The 17,534-nt window shown below is 46.2% G+C and overlaps 1 protein-coding gene across 9 annotated transcripts in view; it reads right to left on the bottom strand.

The window, feature by feature from the left end:
- Nucleotides 1–215: 215 nt before the first annotated feature.
- The window catches only part of ST6GAL1 (ST6 beta-galactoside alpha-2,6-sialyltransferase 1), a 41,633-nt gene continuing 24,314 nt past the window's right edge, over nt 216–17,534 (bottom strand). For 7 of the 9 annotated variants that reach the window (XM_064666988.1, XM_064666989.1, XM_064666987.1 and 4 more), the window contains 6 exons: nt 15,674–15,801; nt 13,896–14,565; nt 10,294–10,391; nt 4,930–5,031; nt 3,529–3,703; nt 216–1,669 (listed from right to left, as the gene is read on the bottom strand). In XM_064666988.1, coding sequence (XP_064523058.1) covers nt 1,428–1,669; nt 3,529–3,703; nt 4,930–5,031; nt 10,294–10,391; nt 13,896–14,565; nt 15,674–15,688 — 1,302 coding nt within the window. In that variant the 5' untranslated portion in view covers nt 15,689–15,801 and the 3' untranslated portion in view covers nt 216–1,427. Of the gene's footprint in view, nt 1,670–3,528; nt 3,704–4,929; nt 5,032–10,293; nt 10,392–13,895; nt 14,566–15,422; nt 15,651–15,673; nt 15,802–17,297; nt 17,529–17,534 lie in introns of those variants that run through there. The other 2 variants (XM_064666990.1, XM_064666995.1) reach the window with 2 other exon arrangements.

Here is a 17,534-nt window from a genome sequence, read left to right as displayed (position 1 = left end):
CAAGAGATGGGGGTGCAGAGAGCCAGGCTCTGAGCTGAAGGAACAGCTCTGCAATGGCCCTCTCACCAGCAGGGCAAGAGCCATGGGCTCATTGGAATGAGTAGGGGAGCAGCTCCCTCCCAGCTCTGCCTGCACTGGTGCAAGGCTGGTGCAAATCCCCAGGGTCATGGAGCAAAGATATTTACACCGGTTTCACCAAGGCAAAAACAGGCCAATGACTTCACAGGATTTATTCAAACAGGAGAAGAAAAAGCTTTCTTTACAGACCTGATGAAACACACCAGTACAGGAGACAGGGAAGGTGTTCTCACCAACATACAAGAGATTGCACAGCTACTACTTCCATCATGCTGCCACAGGAGTCCCCTGGAGCAGGAAAAAGCTGCCCTTCTCAGTTCTGCCTGTTTCAGCATGAGAAGCAGAGCACACTCTCCCTCCTCACACCTCATGAAGCATGGAAGCAGTAAATCTGATCCCCACCTACTCAGAAAAGCACACAGCAGCCGAGAGATTCCTTCTGGTAGCTTGCAGAAGACTGGAACTCATCTAGAAGCAGCTCTGTGGTATTTGTTACTGGGGACAGGAAGTAATTTGCCAAAAATTGCAAAGGTAGAGCAGCAGACAGCTGGAAAGAGGTACTGACTTCCAGTGAGCTCTCCCATGTGTGCCTTGGAGCATCTTCCCCAAAACATTTCTGAAATAAGGGTTCTTCTGTACCAAGCCCAACACTGTACTGGAGAAGTAAATGTTCACTAAAATTTATTTTAAATTATTTTTTAAAAAGTAACAAGATTTAAAAGTCTTGCAAGAATCACTGAATTGTGAATTGCCTCCCTCTTCCTTGGTCAAAAATGTCACCTGAGTGGTTTTAGAAGTCTTACAATTCAGAAGGAAGTTGTCAAGGTAATTTTACAAACTATTTATAAAATGAAATATTTTGGATAAGGAATTTAGCTTATCAGTACACAGCTTGACAGCATTTCCATAGATCAGTCCTGCTCTGAAGAGCTCCTAGGACTATGGGAACAAATTTTAAATTATTTCTCTTGTTTCCCAATGGACCAGGTTTTTGGCTGTCATAACCCTTTTTAAGCAAACCAAACTGTATTCACCATTTGATCCCAACTTGTGCAATCTCTGCTCAGAAAGCCTCTCCTGCACCTCCCCCACACCATCATGGGCTGAGAGGCAGACAGAGGTATCCACCCACTGCATGAGCCTGGCTCCACTGGGAGTGAATTTATTGCAGTGACTCATGCAGATATGGTGTGGATGTACCACCTCACAGAGCTGGTCAACGAAGTCCTAAGAGCAAGCGCTGCTACATGGAAGAGCTGTCAAAACACACCAGTGCTTAGACCTAACAAATCTGACAACCCTGATTTAAAAAGTGCTTTGACAGTCAAGGAAAACTAAACACCAATCCATTAGCAACGCGCTTTTCGGAAGCCGGGCAAGGTGGCTTTCCCATGAGTATAGATGTCCTCGTCTGTGCCCTGGTTCATGTGCTTCACCAGGTTCTTCTCGAAGAGCAGAGGGTGGTAAGCTCCCATGGTGCAGGCGTGGTCGTGAAACTTCTGGTAATAGTGGCAAATGTCCGTCTGCCGCTTGGAAGGGAGGAATTCGTACACGTCCACCTCATCACAGAGCGTCATCATGATCACAATGCCTGGGGAAGGATGGAAGGCAGACAGCCCACATCAGCCCAGAGAACCAATTAAACACTCGAGCAAGACAGGCAGGCAGCAAGGAGCATCCAGCTCCCAGGGGAAGGGTTTCCTTTTGGGACATTCAGAGTAGAGGGGGGGCAAACAAATCTGGCCAGATCAGGGATGTCTTCTGAAGCTCTCCCTTGTGAAGTGTGCAATCGATGTGATCACAGCGGATTGTTTACAGTGACAGACCTGCTAAAAGGCCAATTTTTAAGAGTGCTACCATTCTCAATGACCTTCATGGAAACTTGGGTGTCTGCCAAGCATGCACTACACTTAGCTGCTTGAACAAACAGGGATGAGATTTTCGTCTTTTCCCCACCTGCCTCCAGTGAATGCAGGGAATATGAATGGGACTGGTGCTGGGATATGCTCAGGGAGACCTCAGCAGCCTCTGCTCCTCAGGGTCCCCGCAGCAGAGCGGTGCTGCCCTCCTGTGTCTTCCGACAGGCACAGGAACTACTCGAGGACATCACACTGGGCACAGCCTGAAGACTTTTCGGCCAGATCAGACGTAAGCCATAGTTGCTGGCTACTTTTCTTCTAAGTGCAAGAATATACCAGGGAATCACAACCAGTGTACAACATCACAGAAATTCACACAGTATCTGAGATATCAAGGACTCTGCACAATCAGAGGAACACGGATTGCAAGACATTAAAAGAACCCATATGTTAAACCACTCATTTACCTAAGGCACATTTAACACATTTTCAACCACTTTTTCAAATTACAACTTTCAATCACACTTAGACCTTTCAGAGAAGCTAGAGTTGGAAACTAGAACTCATCTATGCCCCCGAATTTGGCGAGGTGATTTGCTTTACAAAGCAGGTAACTTGGCCCCAAGTTAAGCCACAGAGAAATTGCTGTCCGATGTGGCCTGGTGCCTGCTAACAATTTTGTTGCTGAAGTCATCAATTATGCTGTTACACAGTTATTCTGCACATATCCCAGCAATCATTTAATAGCTGCTGGACCTGGCAAAAATATGAAGTGACTCTGTTTACATGGAGACAGAAAGGTGCCTCTGCCCCAGCAGTGATGGGAGCAGAGACAGGAGCAGACGAAGGGTGGAAGCACAGCAGCTGGACATTCCATGGCAAACAAGACTATAGGTCTTGTGTGATTTCAAACACACGTGAGCTTTCCCAGAGGTTCACTCCTTTTTATTCATCTGGTCATGAGATCTGCTTTGCACTAAGTAGGAAAACCTTTGCAACAGCAGAATGTAAAATGAGCTCCTTCGCTGAGAGGCAGAATTTAGCATGCTGACAAGCAAGAAGTTAGCATGCTGCATAAGGGAGAACATCACTGAACTTTTCAGGGCAACTGTTTAGTCTGACCATCCCCAGCCCCTCAGTAAGTCATTTTTATATAAATATATATATATTATATATGGAAAGGATGAACAGGCTAGCACTCAGAATTCATCTGCAGTAACCAGAGTTACTTGCCTGACAAGATCTGAGCCTGCAGGAACCATATCCTTCCTCTCACACCCCATGGGAACTGCTCTGGCACCAGAAGCTAGAAATCCTAGAGATCATCCTAATGTTGCAATCTGCCCTCCTGTTTCCATGTGGAACTGGGCTATGTTTGTAACTGCTGTTTCAGAGGAGTGCTGCAAACCACTTACTGTAGTGCAACTGCGCTGCTACTTTAAAGACAGGAAGCTTAAATTTTGGCATAAGACAAACACTGTAAAAACAACTCTGATAAGCACCATAGATTTGTAGTTGTCTTTGTAAAAAGGCATCCTGGAGAGTTCCTGCCTGCAAACTGAACCAGAAGTTTAGAGGGTGATTATCTTACCAAGCATTCCTGATGACGGTGGATTAGGCTGAATATGCTCCAGGGAATTCTCCTGCAGAATGTCCCAGAGTTGCCACTGCATTTTTGGATTCAGGATATAGAAGGGCTGCTCTGGATGTGTTCTACGATACGCCTTATAGCTTTCAAAAAAGTTGTAGTCTGGTTTTCTGTACCACTGCAAAACAGAAACAAGAAGTCAGACTATTTCTGGCCCATTTTCCTGTAACCAACAGGAAACAAGGATGAGTGAACCTGCTGATGCTGGGTAAAAGGTCCTGCTACACCTGCACACCCTGAGCTGCAACCCTTGGGTCACTGTGGTGACTTCACTCAGTGAACAGAGCAGGGAAAACGCAAATCTCAGTGAAGGACCATTAAATGAGATCAGCATCTTGTATAATGTCCTTCTGTACCTCCCAATAGCAGATGATATTGAGAACTCTGCCTTAAATGTTACAGACCCCAATCCTTCTCAGTGTTGCAGTACAAAGCATCCTATTCTGCAGGCAAGTGTTCTCAGCACAGCCTCCCAAACCAGGCAGAGCTGATTCGCATCCTAAATCTTCTCCTTTCAGTAAAAACACTTAGGAATGGTTTACGAGGTTTTTCTAAATCATTTTGAGATTTTTTTTTTTCCTACACTACAAATATCCCATGCTGGTTTTACTGACTCTTAAACATGCTGTACATACCCCCTTATGCCACCTGGAGCCGTGAGACTAGACACAGGAATAAACATCAGTGACAAAATAGGAAATGCAGTCCAGAGAAAGGAAGGCAAAGACCTTTCAGTTACAGATAGAGCTCTAAATAAGAGTAAAGAATGGACTGTTCACTTCTACCTGCTTTGACCACGAGTCTCCAAAGCTCATCACTTATCAAATAATGCTCTTTTGTACTCAAAATCAAAAGTGAGTGCTAGAGGGATTGCAACACCCACTCATGACAGCCTTGCTGACACAGAGAGGAGACATTTGCTAAGATCTTCAGAGGGTTTCCTAATCCATTCATAATGTATCAAGCCTATCTCATCTCTCACTGGTGCTCGAAATATCCAAGCATCAACCAGCAGCAAATCTTAGAGTAACTGTCAGAAAGAACAGACCATCCTCTAATTGCTGCAGCTACCAGTGATCTCTTCCCTGTGGCATCAGTCCATGGGAAAGTAGAGGTGGTGACCTGTTACACTTGGCCTGATGCCCTTCACAGGGATCAGGAACAGGCAAGTGTTTTCATAGGAGCACTCATGCATGGGGTGTTCTCAGAAGTACACACAGATACATCCACAATAATAAAGAGGTAAAAAACAATGGCCTTCAAAGGATGTTAGCAGGAAGTGGGTTAACCGAGGCACTTCAAAGCATATGAATCTGATTTTATTTACAGAAAACTCAGCCTTACCTCATGAATTTCTGCATGATAAGGTGCTGGATCCCAGACAATTAAAATTCCAGTGTTATATAGCGCTTCCCTCAGGAACTGCTTCTCTTCAACAGTGACAAGCTTGAATAACAACAACAAATGCAATGATATACATTATGTTGTCAGAATGAGTGGGCAGCCAAGCAGTAAAAGACACCTGAAAACAGTCACAGCCACGCCACTGTTGGTTACTGAGCATTCCCCACTGTGTGCAGAAAAAAAAAAAAAAGGCCTGCAGGTGGGTGGTTTCTTCTGAGCAGCAGGAACTCCAACAGCCAGGGCTCAGCTGTGAGACCACCAGTGGAGGAGATGAGAGACCATGGCACCCCTGTCCAACCCAGCCTCACACCAAGCTCTCTATGCTTCTCCATAGCAGGGGAGTCCAACTTAGGCAAAGGAGGTTTGAATCTTCTGAGAGCAGCAATGAGAAGGCAATCTTCAAACAGAGAAGTTCTCTCTATACTCTAGACACAACAACTGTTTGGTACACCTGAGGGTAACCCAGGTCTGCAGCACAAAGCAAACAATCAGAATTAAACAATTCATCTCCTGTCCTTCCCACCCAAAGCCATCATCTGTACAGGCACAGCTTGTAAACACTGTAATCATAAATCATAATCATAGAAATCAGCTTCCATTTGTCCTGATTTTCTCCACAGACCTAACTATGAGCCAGCCAATTAGCCCTTGAGCATCCTGGCTGCCCCAGCAGCCTGCCTCGCTGTCCCTGTAACCAGAGCAAAAGGACACTCCAGCTAGCCCAGATATAATTTATTTCAAAAGCAAAAAGGGTTTCCTCGCATCTGTTCATAACTCTGCAGGATTAAAGCTTGGCCTTGACCACGTGTGCTGCCCGGCTTCCTTTCCTTACAGCAGCTAAAATATCTAGGCTGCTTGTGAGCTGGAGCGTGCAATGCTGCAGGTGTGAACATCTGCCCGCAGCCTGTGGACACCAGAGGCAAGGAGGGGCACAGAGGTTGGTACCAGCCATCCCCTCAGCTGGGTACGAGCGGGATGGAACACTGCAACGGGACAGTGCCAGGGTAAGGAACACGGACACTTCATTTTCATTTCATTGTTTCTATTTAAAGGCTAGAAATTTTTCAGGAACTTCTCTGATGCAGCACCCACGAAAGGAGGGTTTGAGAGACTGAGCATCAGAGAAAGCGAGGGTCAGCCAAGCACAGCCATGTGAGCTGGCAGAGACACAGAGCGAGCTGCGACAGGCACAAAAGCAAAGGGATAAGAAACCAGGTGGGGAGCACCTCCACAGCCACAAGCTGTTTGCTGTGTCCTTCCTCACGCCCCATGGCTGGGTCTTGGCACTACTTGTTAACTCTTGGTCACTTAACCCGTTTGCTGGGGGAATCTGGTTCCCCAGATACTTTAGTGCCTATTTGTTGTGTTTAATACTGATAGTGACTGATTCTTTCTAAGTAGTTAAATTCATTTAAATTGCTACATTATTTACTTGTCTTGCCCAGATTTTTGATCCTAATTAGTTAACTGATCTACTGATTTCCTAGTTAATTTGTTCTTCAGCCAGTTCACAGTTTAAGCAGTATCTTGCTAATACAGCCCCTACTCTCTTGGTACATTTACTCACGATATCACAATGATTTCCTTCTTTCCGGCTTCCACAGTCAGTGTCCTGTAATCTAAACACGATCCCCTTTCCCATCACAATCTTCCCCCATTCCACTGATGTGTTCTATCCTTTCTCTTCCTCCCTGCAGACTCATTAGTGCCAGTAACAGCACGGGTAGCCAAAGAAGAGAGTGCTCTCTATGACAGCGAGAAGTCAGCCCAGGAGAACTGTAAACAAGAACTGGGAGGAACGAGGAACTCTGGTCCTTGGTCAGCTCTGCAGGAAAGAGCTGTGTCCTCCACAGTGACATTGGCACTCCCCTCACACACACTTCAGCCCTTGTTTTTGCAAGATGTGCTGCTTTCCCAGGGCAAATCGATGCCTTGCGTAAGACTGCAGGAAAACAAGCCATGAAAAGCAGCACCGCTGATGAACCAGTCAAGGTCTAAGAAAAAAAGCAAGGCAATGTTGAATAAATTCTTTATTTAAAACAACTACCAAACTTGTGGACCTACAAGCTTATCCTCAGATCTGGGGATCGCAACTGTCTCCCCCTCCTGCCAGTATCAAATCTATTAACCTTTCCCTATCCGCACAGATGTAAAAGATACCCCACTCTACTGTTATAACCATCCACCCTCAGATATGTAATGCAAATTACAGAAAAATACCCTAAAATAATTACTAAGCAACTTAGGGCCCCTGGCCATGCATGCCAAAGGGATGCTACTCAATACAGGCTAGTTCTGACAGATTAGATTCAGGAAATCCCATTTCCTTCATTTTGGTAAAGGATTGATCGATAGTAAGAGCCAAAATAAAAGCAGCCAAGCCACAATCTCATCCCTTTTCCCAGAAAGGCCAAGAAATAACATAAGAAAAGCCAATCCCAGAACAAGAACAAACTACAGCTTCTCCAGCCACTATGTGATGCCTGCAGGAGCTCTGGGCAAGGCCCAGTAAGCTGAAAACAGAATGTGATCAGGCAACCCCACTCACAAGAAGGTTTAAATGATGTCACCAAGACTAGAACAGCACTGAACAGCACTAAAACTGCGAATAAACACATCAGAAAATCAGGCTTTCAATCCGGTGATCCCTGAAGATAACAGGGACTGCAATTAGAGATGCTCAGTTCATAAAGCCCAGATGAGAGGCTCCTGCACTACTCATATCTTTTGCCCTGGTCAGCAGCCAGATCTACGCTGCATTTTGAGTTAACTTTCGCCTCTAAAAACTGCAACAATATTGTTCTCCCTGTAACTGAATTTTTCTAAGCTGGTGCCTCCACTCAGAGGGAATGTCACCCATGACTGCAGGCTGATCCACATGGAGAACAGAAATACTATAATGCCATGGCTATAACTACACTTGGTCCAAAGTAAGAGACTGCACATGAAGAAGTCATATTAAGCTGTACAACCACACGGATCCCCTCCTCCCTGTGCTGATAATTCTGATATCCCACAGGTCATGTACATGTTTTCTCTTCTTATCACTGTCAGCTTGGCAATGACCACAACCTCTAGGGAAAGTTTGCTTAAGTGATAACACCTATCTGACATTCGTATAAAAATACACACAGAAAAGAAAGACAAAAAAAAAAAAAAGAGATGTCAAACAGGGCATAAGGAGGATGTGAGCAGCCAGATATGTCTTCTAAACCCGACTGGTTCAGGAAGGACAAACTGTCCCACATCTAACTGGGGATGTTAACACAAGGGCATCAAGATGCAGCAAGCAGCAGCACAGAGCACATCAGTAAGTGGAGAAGCAAGATCCAAGAGCAGAAAGAGGTAGCAACAGCATTCACAAGAGAAGCAAGAACAAAAAAGACACACAAAATGAACTAAGCAAACACACCAGCTGCATGTCTTGCCTTTGGAACAGATGGCCAAGCTCCTGCTGCTGTTTTGAGAAACTTCAAACCTCATTACACAGCAGCTCCCATGGACTCCTCACACAGGAGCAAATGAGAAAACTTCCAGCCTAAAAATCTTACCTTTGGGGTAAGGAAAAAAAAACCTGCCTTTTTGGTTCTGGATTACAAAAGCTATGTTTAAGCCCCTCATCTCTCCCTCTCCCAGCCCCTCAGTCTTCATGTGCCTAGAACCTCCTCCTCCTCCTCTTGCAGGGTGAGGAGGTGCTGCAGTGCCATAGCAGGTCTTTTACCAATGAGTACTGGCCTGTTCGGCATTTTACTGCCTCATTCCATTACCTCACCAACACACACTACTGTGACTTTGTTTTCCCTCTGCATGTCTACACCTGAAAATTTCTCCCCCCAAAATGGGAAAACATGAAGGGTAACAGCTGTATGGAAGAAGGGTGCAAACACACTGAGATGTACCTAGAGCAGCAAGGGTCTCCCTCTGCTCGTGAACGGGCCAATACACTGCTAGACACGCTCCTAACCCCGGAGAGTCTGCTTCACAGCCTACTTACAGCCAAAGGCAACCAGGAGAGGGACAGCCTCATACCTAGAAAGAGCTCTCACAGAGTCAGGGAAAATGTCATCATCATGGCCAGTCTTCGCGAACGAAGATTTGGGAAAGGTCTCTACCCACATCTGTTACAAGCGCGCTGGAGATACAGGGCTTTGCAAATGTGGGTAAGGCCTTCGAGTCTGCGCAATGGATTTTTTAGGTGAGACACAGTGTGTGCTGAACTGAGCCCACCCTTTAATCCTAAGGTTCATCTGCTGGGGCCGAGTGAGCTTGGACGGTGGCAGCGAGGTCCTCAGGATGTAGATTTGTTTAGGGTGACCTTCTCTTAGATGGATGGCCTTACAGGGCTGACGAGCTCCATCTGCCCAGGTTTAGAGTTGTCCTTCTCTTCTCTGTGTTCCGGGGCTCCCCTCTCATCTCCCACGATGGCACTGTCCGCACAGGCGAAGCTCCCATTCCCTCGCTCCTTTCCGCGCCCAGGGCCGGGCCCCAGCGCCCGGGGCCGGGCCGCGCCACTGCGCACGTGCCCGGGGCCAGCCAGGCCTGCACCGCAGGGAAAAGGTAACTCCATAAGCAATGCCTTGCATTAAAGCATTTTCTGCCATGCTCTGCAGTGAGATCCCGGACCCTCTGACTCACCCACCAGAGCCCATCCCTCTCTTGGCTGTGCACAGACTACAGCTATAAAGATGTGTCCTCTGCCAAATGTCTTCAGCCATTTAGCAGCACTGGTTAATGTGTTATCTACAGAATCTGTGGCATTGCTAGGCAGTAAAGAAACACTGTTATTTTATTAAAAGCCAAATAAACTCCCTTCATTCTTCATACTCATCTCTGGGGCAAGCACAACTCCTCTCTTGGCAGACCTCTCTCTGCTGAGCTGCATTAGGTGAGCTGTGGTGCTGCTCCTGCCCCTTGCTCTGAAGGCAGAGCAGCAGCTTGCAGCTGGCCTTCCTGTGCTAACACAGAGGCTTCAAGCCAAGACAAAACCCAAATTACCTTGTGCCTGCTGTAAATTGCAAGCAGAATACTACAGGTTCCCTAGCATGAGCTAGGGTCACTCCAGTCACCTCAGATTTACCAACTGTCCCCCATTCCAAGGGGAAATATTCCCATCTTACAGCTTTCTGCTAGGGCCACGCAAAATCAGAGGGATGGCCCTGTTCCCCCAACTTCTTTTTAAAGACCTCCCAGCAGCAGATGAGCCCAGAAGTCCCCTGGATGCTGCTAGTTCAGCCTGCTGCTCATCTCCCAGACAATGCAGCTCTGCCGTGCTTGGCCCATTGGGCACATGTTGTTCAGACTCACCTGGGAATTGACAAGACGGATTGTTGTCTTCTGCCCCACGTCATCTTGAAAGCCCTTGATGGGAGCCCCATTGAACCGCAAGACAGCATCGTGGCTGTCTGAAAGCGAAACACAGTGAAAACTTGTGAGCTAGCAACTGGTTTTTGAGTGACAGAGACACATAACATGTTATGCACCTGTACTTCTAATACAATCTGGCTAGTCCCTGGCTTTCCATGTAACAACTGGAAGTAGCGAGCCAGATTCTTTGGAGGCAGCTGTGGCTCAAACTTCATGATCAATATACTTTAAAAACCCCCACTTTTTAAAACTACAACCCACTGGCAGGCTGAGAGCACAATTCCAGCATTTGTTCTGCATGGAGGAGTACAGTATCTCCCTCCCTCTGCTTCCTTCCACTTTACCAGGAGACAGACAATTAATTTATCACGTGGCTGGCTGCATACTAAGGAAATGGAAAGTAATGGCAAGCCAGCAACCTCTCTTGCAGACTGGAGGTTGACCGGCCCGAGAAATCTGTATAACAGCCACAGTGGAAAGTGAAGCTGACCTTAGCCTGCCAGCACACCTCCCACTTTACAGAAATAAATCCACTGCTGTGCATTTAAACAGGCATAGCTTGTTACACGCCTTGGGATTCACTGCATTTTCCTCTGCTGGCATCATCTCTTAAGATAGCACAGCATTCCTTCAGCACCCTCCTCTGCCTTGGCACAGCCTTGGAGCCAGGCTGCTGTGGCATGGAGGGTGCTCCTGCCCATCACCCTGACTTCTCCATGCCTCGTGGCTGGATTTGGATAGGAAATCTTTCACATTAGAGAAGCAGGACCAACTCCCCTGCCTTCACACTGAGGCCACATGACCACAGCTCACAGCACCTGCAGTCAGGGTCCCTGGGGAATTGCCTAGTTCCCAGGCAGGGCAGAAGGGCTCACCTGGTCCAGAACCAGGTCTTTTTGAGATCATTTTCTTGAAAATAGGGGTGTTTTCATAAGCAATGCTGGAGGATCAGCAATTACTGTCAGCAAAGACTAGTTTCTCAGCTTCTTTATTCTCAAGAAGTGGATCTTTAAGAGCCCTTCCAAAGCAACACCCAAAACTGTGAAAGGTGATGTTTCAGGAAAAAAACATATCCGTGCTGAGAAGTGCCTCTGTAGTTACCACGACAGACCCATAACTCCATGTCCTACCTTGCATCAATGCAATACGGGTTATAATTTCCCCCTATAACTTCAGCCAGACACTAAGCATTATTCTGCCCCGAGTTCACATTTTAAAAGGGTGTTTGGTAACAGCTCAGGCAGAGTAGCTGGCTGTCTCCAGGTCGTTGTGCTACACTTGGTATCTCTCATATCAGATTTTTCAGTGGCATCTTATAACCTCCAGTAACACCAAGAGCCCAGTAAGACACAAGCCAGTTGTTTACAAGCTTCTCCCTGTTCTGCTCTGCCAGCCTTCCTTACAGTGACTAATTGCTCATTTGATATCTTAATGTGCTTACACAGAACACATATTTCCTGGAATAATAACTCAGCAATCCATTGTGCTCATCTACGCAAATGCTTAATTTTAAGCCTGTAAGATTTAGTACCTTTTTGACAACTTCCTCCAACAAACCCATGACTTTTCCTACATGGAAATAAATCCAGACAAAACTGTGAAAAAACCTTACATAAATACTCTGAATGCTCCTGAATCCTTAACATTCACCCTGCCCAGCTCAAAGCTGCAAGTGCCCCAAACTCTGCAGAAGCCCTTGCAGAGACGACCAAGCACAAAGGTGACCCAGGCGTGAGGAACACAAGGCAGGAACACCAGCAAGGGTTAATGGATTTGCCTCAAGCACTACTCAGTGACCTCTCCAGCATCCATTCCTTGTGATCTGGAACAAGCCAGTGCTTCAGCTCTGAGACAGGCTCAGGGACAGGCTGTAGGAACAATGAAATGGCTTTGCACGCCTGACGTCCGCTCAGCTGTGCCACAGCCAGAGCACTTGGCTTTTCTGGCACTGAATCCAGCACTGTATTGACTGCGCCTCAACACTCCATAAACATCACACTCACATCCTCAGAGGGTCTCCCCACAGGGGAGCAAGCAGTTCTATCAGTACCCTGGAGCCTAACAGAGACACCTTTGGACACAAGCCAGCTGTGCTGGGGAGGGTGTTCAACAGAAAGTCACTTCTGAGCAAACCTTTAGCTCCAAGAGGCACCCAAAAAAGCCAAGAATGGTACTCAAAGGAAAAGTCAGAACTGGCTTCCTACGCCTTGACTCGCATAGCCTCAAACGCGGGCAGAAACAATTACATCAACCAACTCCCACCTGCAACCTGAACCAGGAGGCAATGCTATTTTTCATTGGATTTTTAATAGCATTTTAACACACTTCCAGCTGTCCAGCCTCCCTCTAGCTCCTTTCCACCGGCTCTTTGAAGCACAGACAAGTTTGAGGGAGAATTTCTGAGCAAGTACCAGAACAAAACACTGTCTCTTGCATGAGCATCCAGAGACTACGATTGCCAAGTTGTCTGTGAAAAATGCATTAAAATCTACCCACCTACTTGTTTCAGAAGATGAAGGCTACTTGCAGCTTAGTGCAGGCCAAAGGAATCTGATTCAACAGAAAACTTACGAATACACCAAAGCCTGCAAACAATTTCCACTTGAGAGAAAACTCCCAGGCTTTAAAACTTCTCCTTCAGCAAAGCTACAGTTCTGCAAAGTGAGAATCCTAACTGAGCTTCAAACAAAAAATAACGAAGCAAGCTTAGGGAACTGCAGGCACAATACCCCAAGGTGAAGGCTGAAGACCTGGTTTCCCCTTCATGCTGCTTTTGTAAAGACTCAAAATGCTTTGGTATCAAAACATGCTTCTTTATAATCCACAGTACAAGACCAATGATTCAGCATTTATTAATGCATTAACTTCAGATAAATATGATCAGATAAGACTGCAAAGCGTCACCAAACTTTGCCTAAAGAGATAAAACAAAGCCCTGTAAAGTCTTCTGGGCCATTCAAATTCAGCCACTGTCTTATGGCTCAGAATACAGTAGTGCCACCTTTGTAAAGCCTTGAGCAGAATTATAGCATCCTTGAGGCTGGAAGTGACCTCTGAAGACTGTCTGTACCCAGCCCCTCTGCTCAACACACATGCTCAGGGCTGTGTCCAGTGGGTTTTTTTCCCCTTTGGTGTTTTCTTTTATTTCTTCTTTGACAAAATTTTTCTCGATGAAAGTTTTTCTGACCATTGACTGTTCAATGAGCATTACTCAACCCACTCCAAATCTTCTCAAAAAACTAACACTTGTGGAACCAAGACCTCTCTCTGGTATCCAGTACTAGTGCTATCCTCTAGTCATGCCAACACAATCATGAAAATTGAAAGGACTAGCTAGAATAGAACCACCTATTATTCCCATCTCCTAGGCTGAAATGTTAACTGACTTCAGAAGAAGTTGAAGGACAATATTTCAACTTATTCTAAACATCTTTTGACCACAACAGAGATTTATTGGTAAGAGCATGACAGTAGCTTACTTCTATTCAGCATAAGTTATAAAACAACGATATTTGGCTTTATGCTAACAGAAAGATACCAACCTATCTCTTGTCCCAGATGAGATGATTTCAGAGACCCAGCTGAGGACACGACAGCACAGTGACCCAGGTGGCCCACTGTTTCACTGAGGCTCTTCCCTGGTAGGTATTGCTGCCATTCAGAGGTACCAAAAGGACCATCTGACCCCTGTATCATGGTCACGTTGACCCTGTCCCGCAGCTGGCACAGCAGCTTCTCCGGGCTGAGTTTAGCAGTGTTCCTCTTCCCACTGTAAGTCACATTGTACTTGTTCATGGCCAGGTAGTTTTTTCTGACCTTCTGCAGCCTGGGTATGAGATTTTTGGATGAACTGTCCTTATCCCATACCTTCACAGAGGCTGCTGCTTTCTTGGACTTTTCCGCTGTTTCAGAGATGCTGCCTTTTGGTTTGTTCTGGGTACCAAGCCATGTTTTGGATACCTGACCCAACTCGCTGGCTGCTTCACGGAAGAGGCCTTGTGATTTAACAGTGTTCCATTTTTCTGAACTCCTGTGACCCTGCAAATCATCGTTCTCAATCTTGAAAGGATTGTAGTAGCTTCTTCTTGTCTCTCTCCACAGGCAAACTGTCAGTGCTACCAGTATCACCACAAGAACACACATTAATTTTTTCAACACATTGATGTGAACCATAGTGTACGGTGCATCCAAGTGGTCCACTGGAAGCTGGTCCTGCAAAAAGGAACGCAGCTCAGTCAGGGCTGCATATATATAAAGTCATAAATATCAGTGTGCAAGCAACAGGAGGGGAGAGGGACAACATAGTAATTCTAAAATTTCAAGCTGTTTAAAGATCTCATTTCAAAGTCCACCACCTCAAACACCAAAAAGAAAGACCTGAGCTGGCTATCAGCCATCACATGCTATGTAATGGTGATCTGAGGCCACTGCCACTCAAACCCGTTTTCTATTCCCTACCACAAGTGACAGCCAACGTCCAGTATTATACTAGCAATGGGGTAAGTCTGCACTTTGCCTTCCTTCATCTTTCAATATCCAAATACAATCCTGCCAATCAATATCCAAATTACACCAAATGAATTTCCAGAAATGAGTTTTTTACTCGACCATAAGCTTGAACGCTAATAAACACATAATAAAGCATATAACTGGGAAAAAAAAAAAGTCTGTGAGTTCATGAGCCCCAGGAGCTTCACCAGCCTGGTACTGACTCATTTGGTAACCTCACAGGGAACTGCTGCAAGCCTCTGGTGGGCTGAGTGCACTTCCCAACATCAAACCTTACTAAAAAGCTGATGGGAGCCAATGAAGCCCCAGTAAGGTTTGAGGCATGTTTGGGCTCATAAACGTGCTTTGATAAACATTACTCCAGCAAAGGTATTTCTGGAGGAAGCAGAACCAGACTTTGTTGTACAGCACTGCCTTTCCTCTTCTGTGTTGCCTCACTCTGGCAGACACCTCCAGCTCCCACCATAAAAGGGGAAATCCAACAGGAAGACTTCCCAAAAGGTAGCTCAACCCAGGCAGCACAAGGGGTGGGTGTACAAAACATGCTGAGGCATAAACACCTCATGAGCAGCACACAGGACCAGAGAAGGCAGGAAAGCAGGTGCTCATTTCCCTACGTGGCTGCCTCCAGCATGCATCCAAAAACATGGGAGCAGCATAGAAGCACAAGGTCCTCAGGAGACAAACACATGCAGGTCACCACTGCCATCCCAGAGAGGCAAGGGCGGCAACTTCCTCACTGAACAACCTGCTGAAAGCAAACAGTGCTACACCGTGCTGTTGAGATGTTACTGAGCTACCACCACAGTACCCGTGGAAAAAGCATCAGCTCTCCAACTCAAGTCATTTTTGACTCTTGGCAGATTTTCTTCTGAAGGCTTAAGCAGAATATCCCAAAACACAACAGTTCTGTGGTGCACTGAAGAGTTCAAGAAACACCTGCAGAAAAAGAGGAAAAAAAGAAAACCTGTTAAGGAAGAGCCTCAAATTTCTAGGGGTGAGCAAGTGTTTCCTCAGATAAGCCCTGTGGTCCCAAAGAAAGCTCTTACCAAGGCCTGGAAGGGCCAGCAGCAAACACATTAACACCACATAAGCCTTTTCGTCCACTCAAAATGGACATCCTGCTCTCAGCTAAAGCAGGAACCAGTTCACAGACTGCCTGTTCTATGGTCCCAACCAGACCAACAGCCTTCTCCCGTGGAAAAGACTCTGAGCAGTGGATACACCCATAATACATTGAAGGAAATAACTTGATTAATGCAGTGAACAGGGGAAAAGAAAGATAAAGCTAACTCTTCGCCTATTTTTGAGCAATTCATGCACTCTTGCAGAGAAGACCCTGCTTTTCTGGAGCAAGACGTATGAAAGTTGCTTTATAACATGTATCTTAATCAATAAGTCTTCACAAAATAGATAAATCTATTTTAGACTTTACTACCAAGGAAATGCAGCAAGAGAAAGGAAGATTTCACAGTATTACAGAAAACAAGAAGTAGCTTGCTTCTGCAGGAACTCTGAGTCAGTACAATGCCACATAAGCTAAATTACAAACACTACCCTTCACAGACTAAATACTAAATTATTAAAGCATCCTAATGCTGACTATTTATATTTTAACTTTATTAAGGAACTCAAATTTTTTTTTTTATAGAGCACTCCACAATGAAAAAGCAAACATTGTTCTACCTCCAGTTCTTAAACAACAACAACAAAAAGATCCAAGAAATGTAAGTAATTCTAGCTTTTGTTGAAGTTATTTCCGCTGCCCTGACACGCTGTATAACTCCTCATTTGTCTGAGTACAAATGTGCTAGAAAGGCACGCTGAAGCCTTTTTGGCCAGTATGTTTCAGATGCAGAGGTCCAGCAGTCTGGGGAAGGGGGGGAATCAGGAGGGGATGCAGGACATCCTTGTGCTCTCTTCTGCAAGGACTTAGCATGAGGTTCTCCACACTGCTTGTGGTTCCTCTCCTGCCATGGGCTCTGCAAGACACTCTCAGCCCTGCCTCCCGCCGCCATGCCCTCCACAGCTGGGGATCCTGGAGGGCCAGCTCACTCGGGGTCTGCCCGGTGCCATCCAGAACAGAAGGCACACAAAGGCAGGGACTGCAAAAGCCATTGGCTAATAGGGAAAGCACCACTGAATCACCCTCATGCTGTCAGAGGCTCTGCAGGCAAACTACATGCACACAGCAACGTTTCCCAATGAGACACACGGAAATAGAGCTGTCCAGTGTCAGCTTAGTACAAGACCCTGAGATGCCTCCCTCATGCAGCTCCCAGCCTGTATTTGGTGAGGCTTCCAGGAAACTCAACCCAGAGCTTCTGTGCAGGCAGGACAGAGCATCAACACCGTAGGAGGTGCTCAGGTGCCTACCACCCTGCAGAGTGGAGCTCTCTGCTCCACGGCTCTGCCCTGCTTTGGACTTCACAAACCTCTCTCGACGGGTTTCCAGGTGGAGGTGACAGCAGGCACAACTCAGCAACCATCAGCTTTGGCTTCCTACATTAGAATCATCTAGAAAGATGGCAGGTTCATCGCAGTGAAACAACCTCACAGCTCACTGCAAGTTCCTGCTGGGACACTCCTCCCGTGGCTGCACAGGACAGGATGCCCAAGTCCCAATATCTCCTTTCCTTCCTGGGCCACACAGAGGAGCCTGGAAAGCTCAC

Source organism: Pseudopipra pipra, chromosome 10 (assembly GCF_036250125.1).
Source record: "Pseudopipra pipra isolate bDixPip1 chromosome 10, bDixPip1.hap1, whole genome shotgun sequence".
NCBI lineage: Eukaryota > Metazoa > Chordata > Aves > Passeriformes > Pipridae > Pseudopipra > Pseudopipra pipra.
The sequence above is the reverse complement of the archived record's forward strand: the minus strand, read 5'-3'. Positions and strand labels throughout refer to the sequence as shown.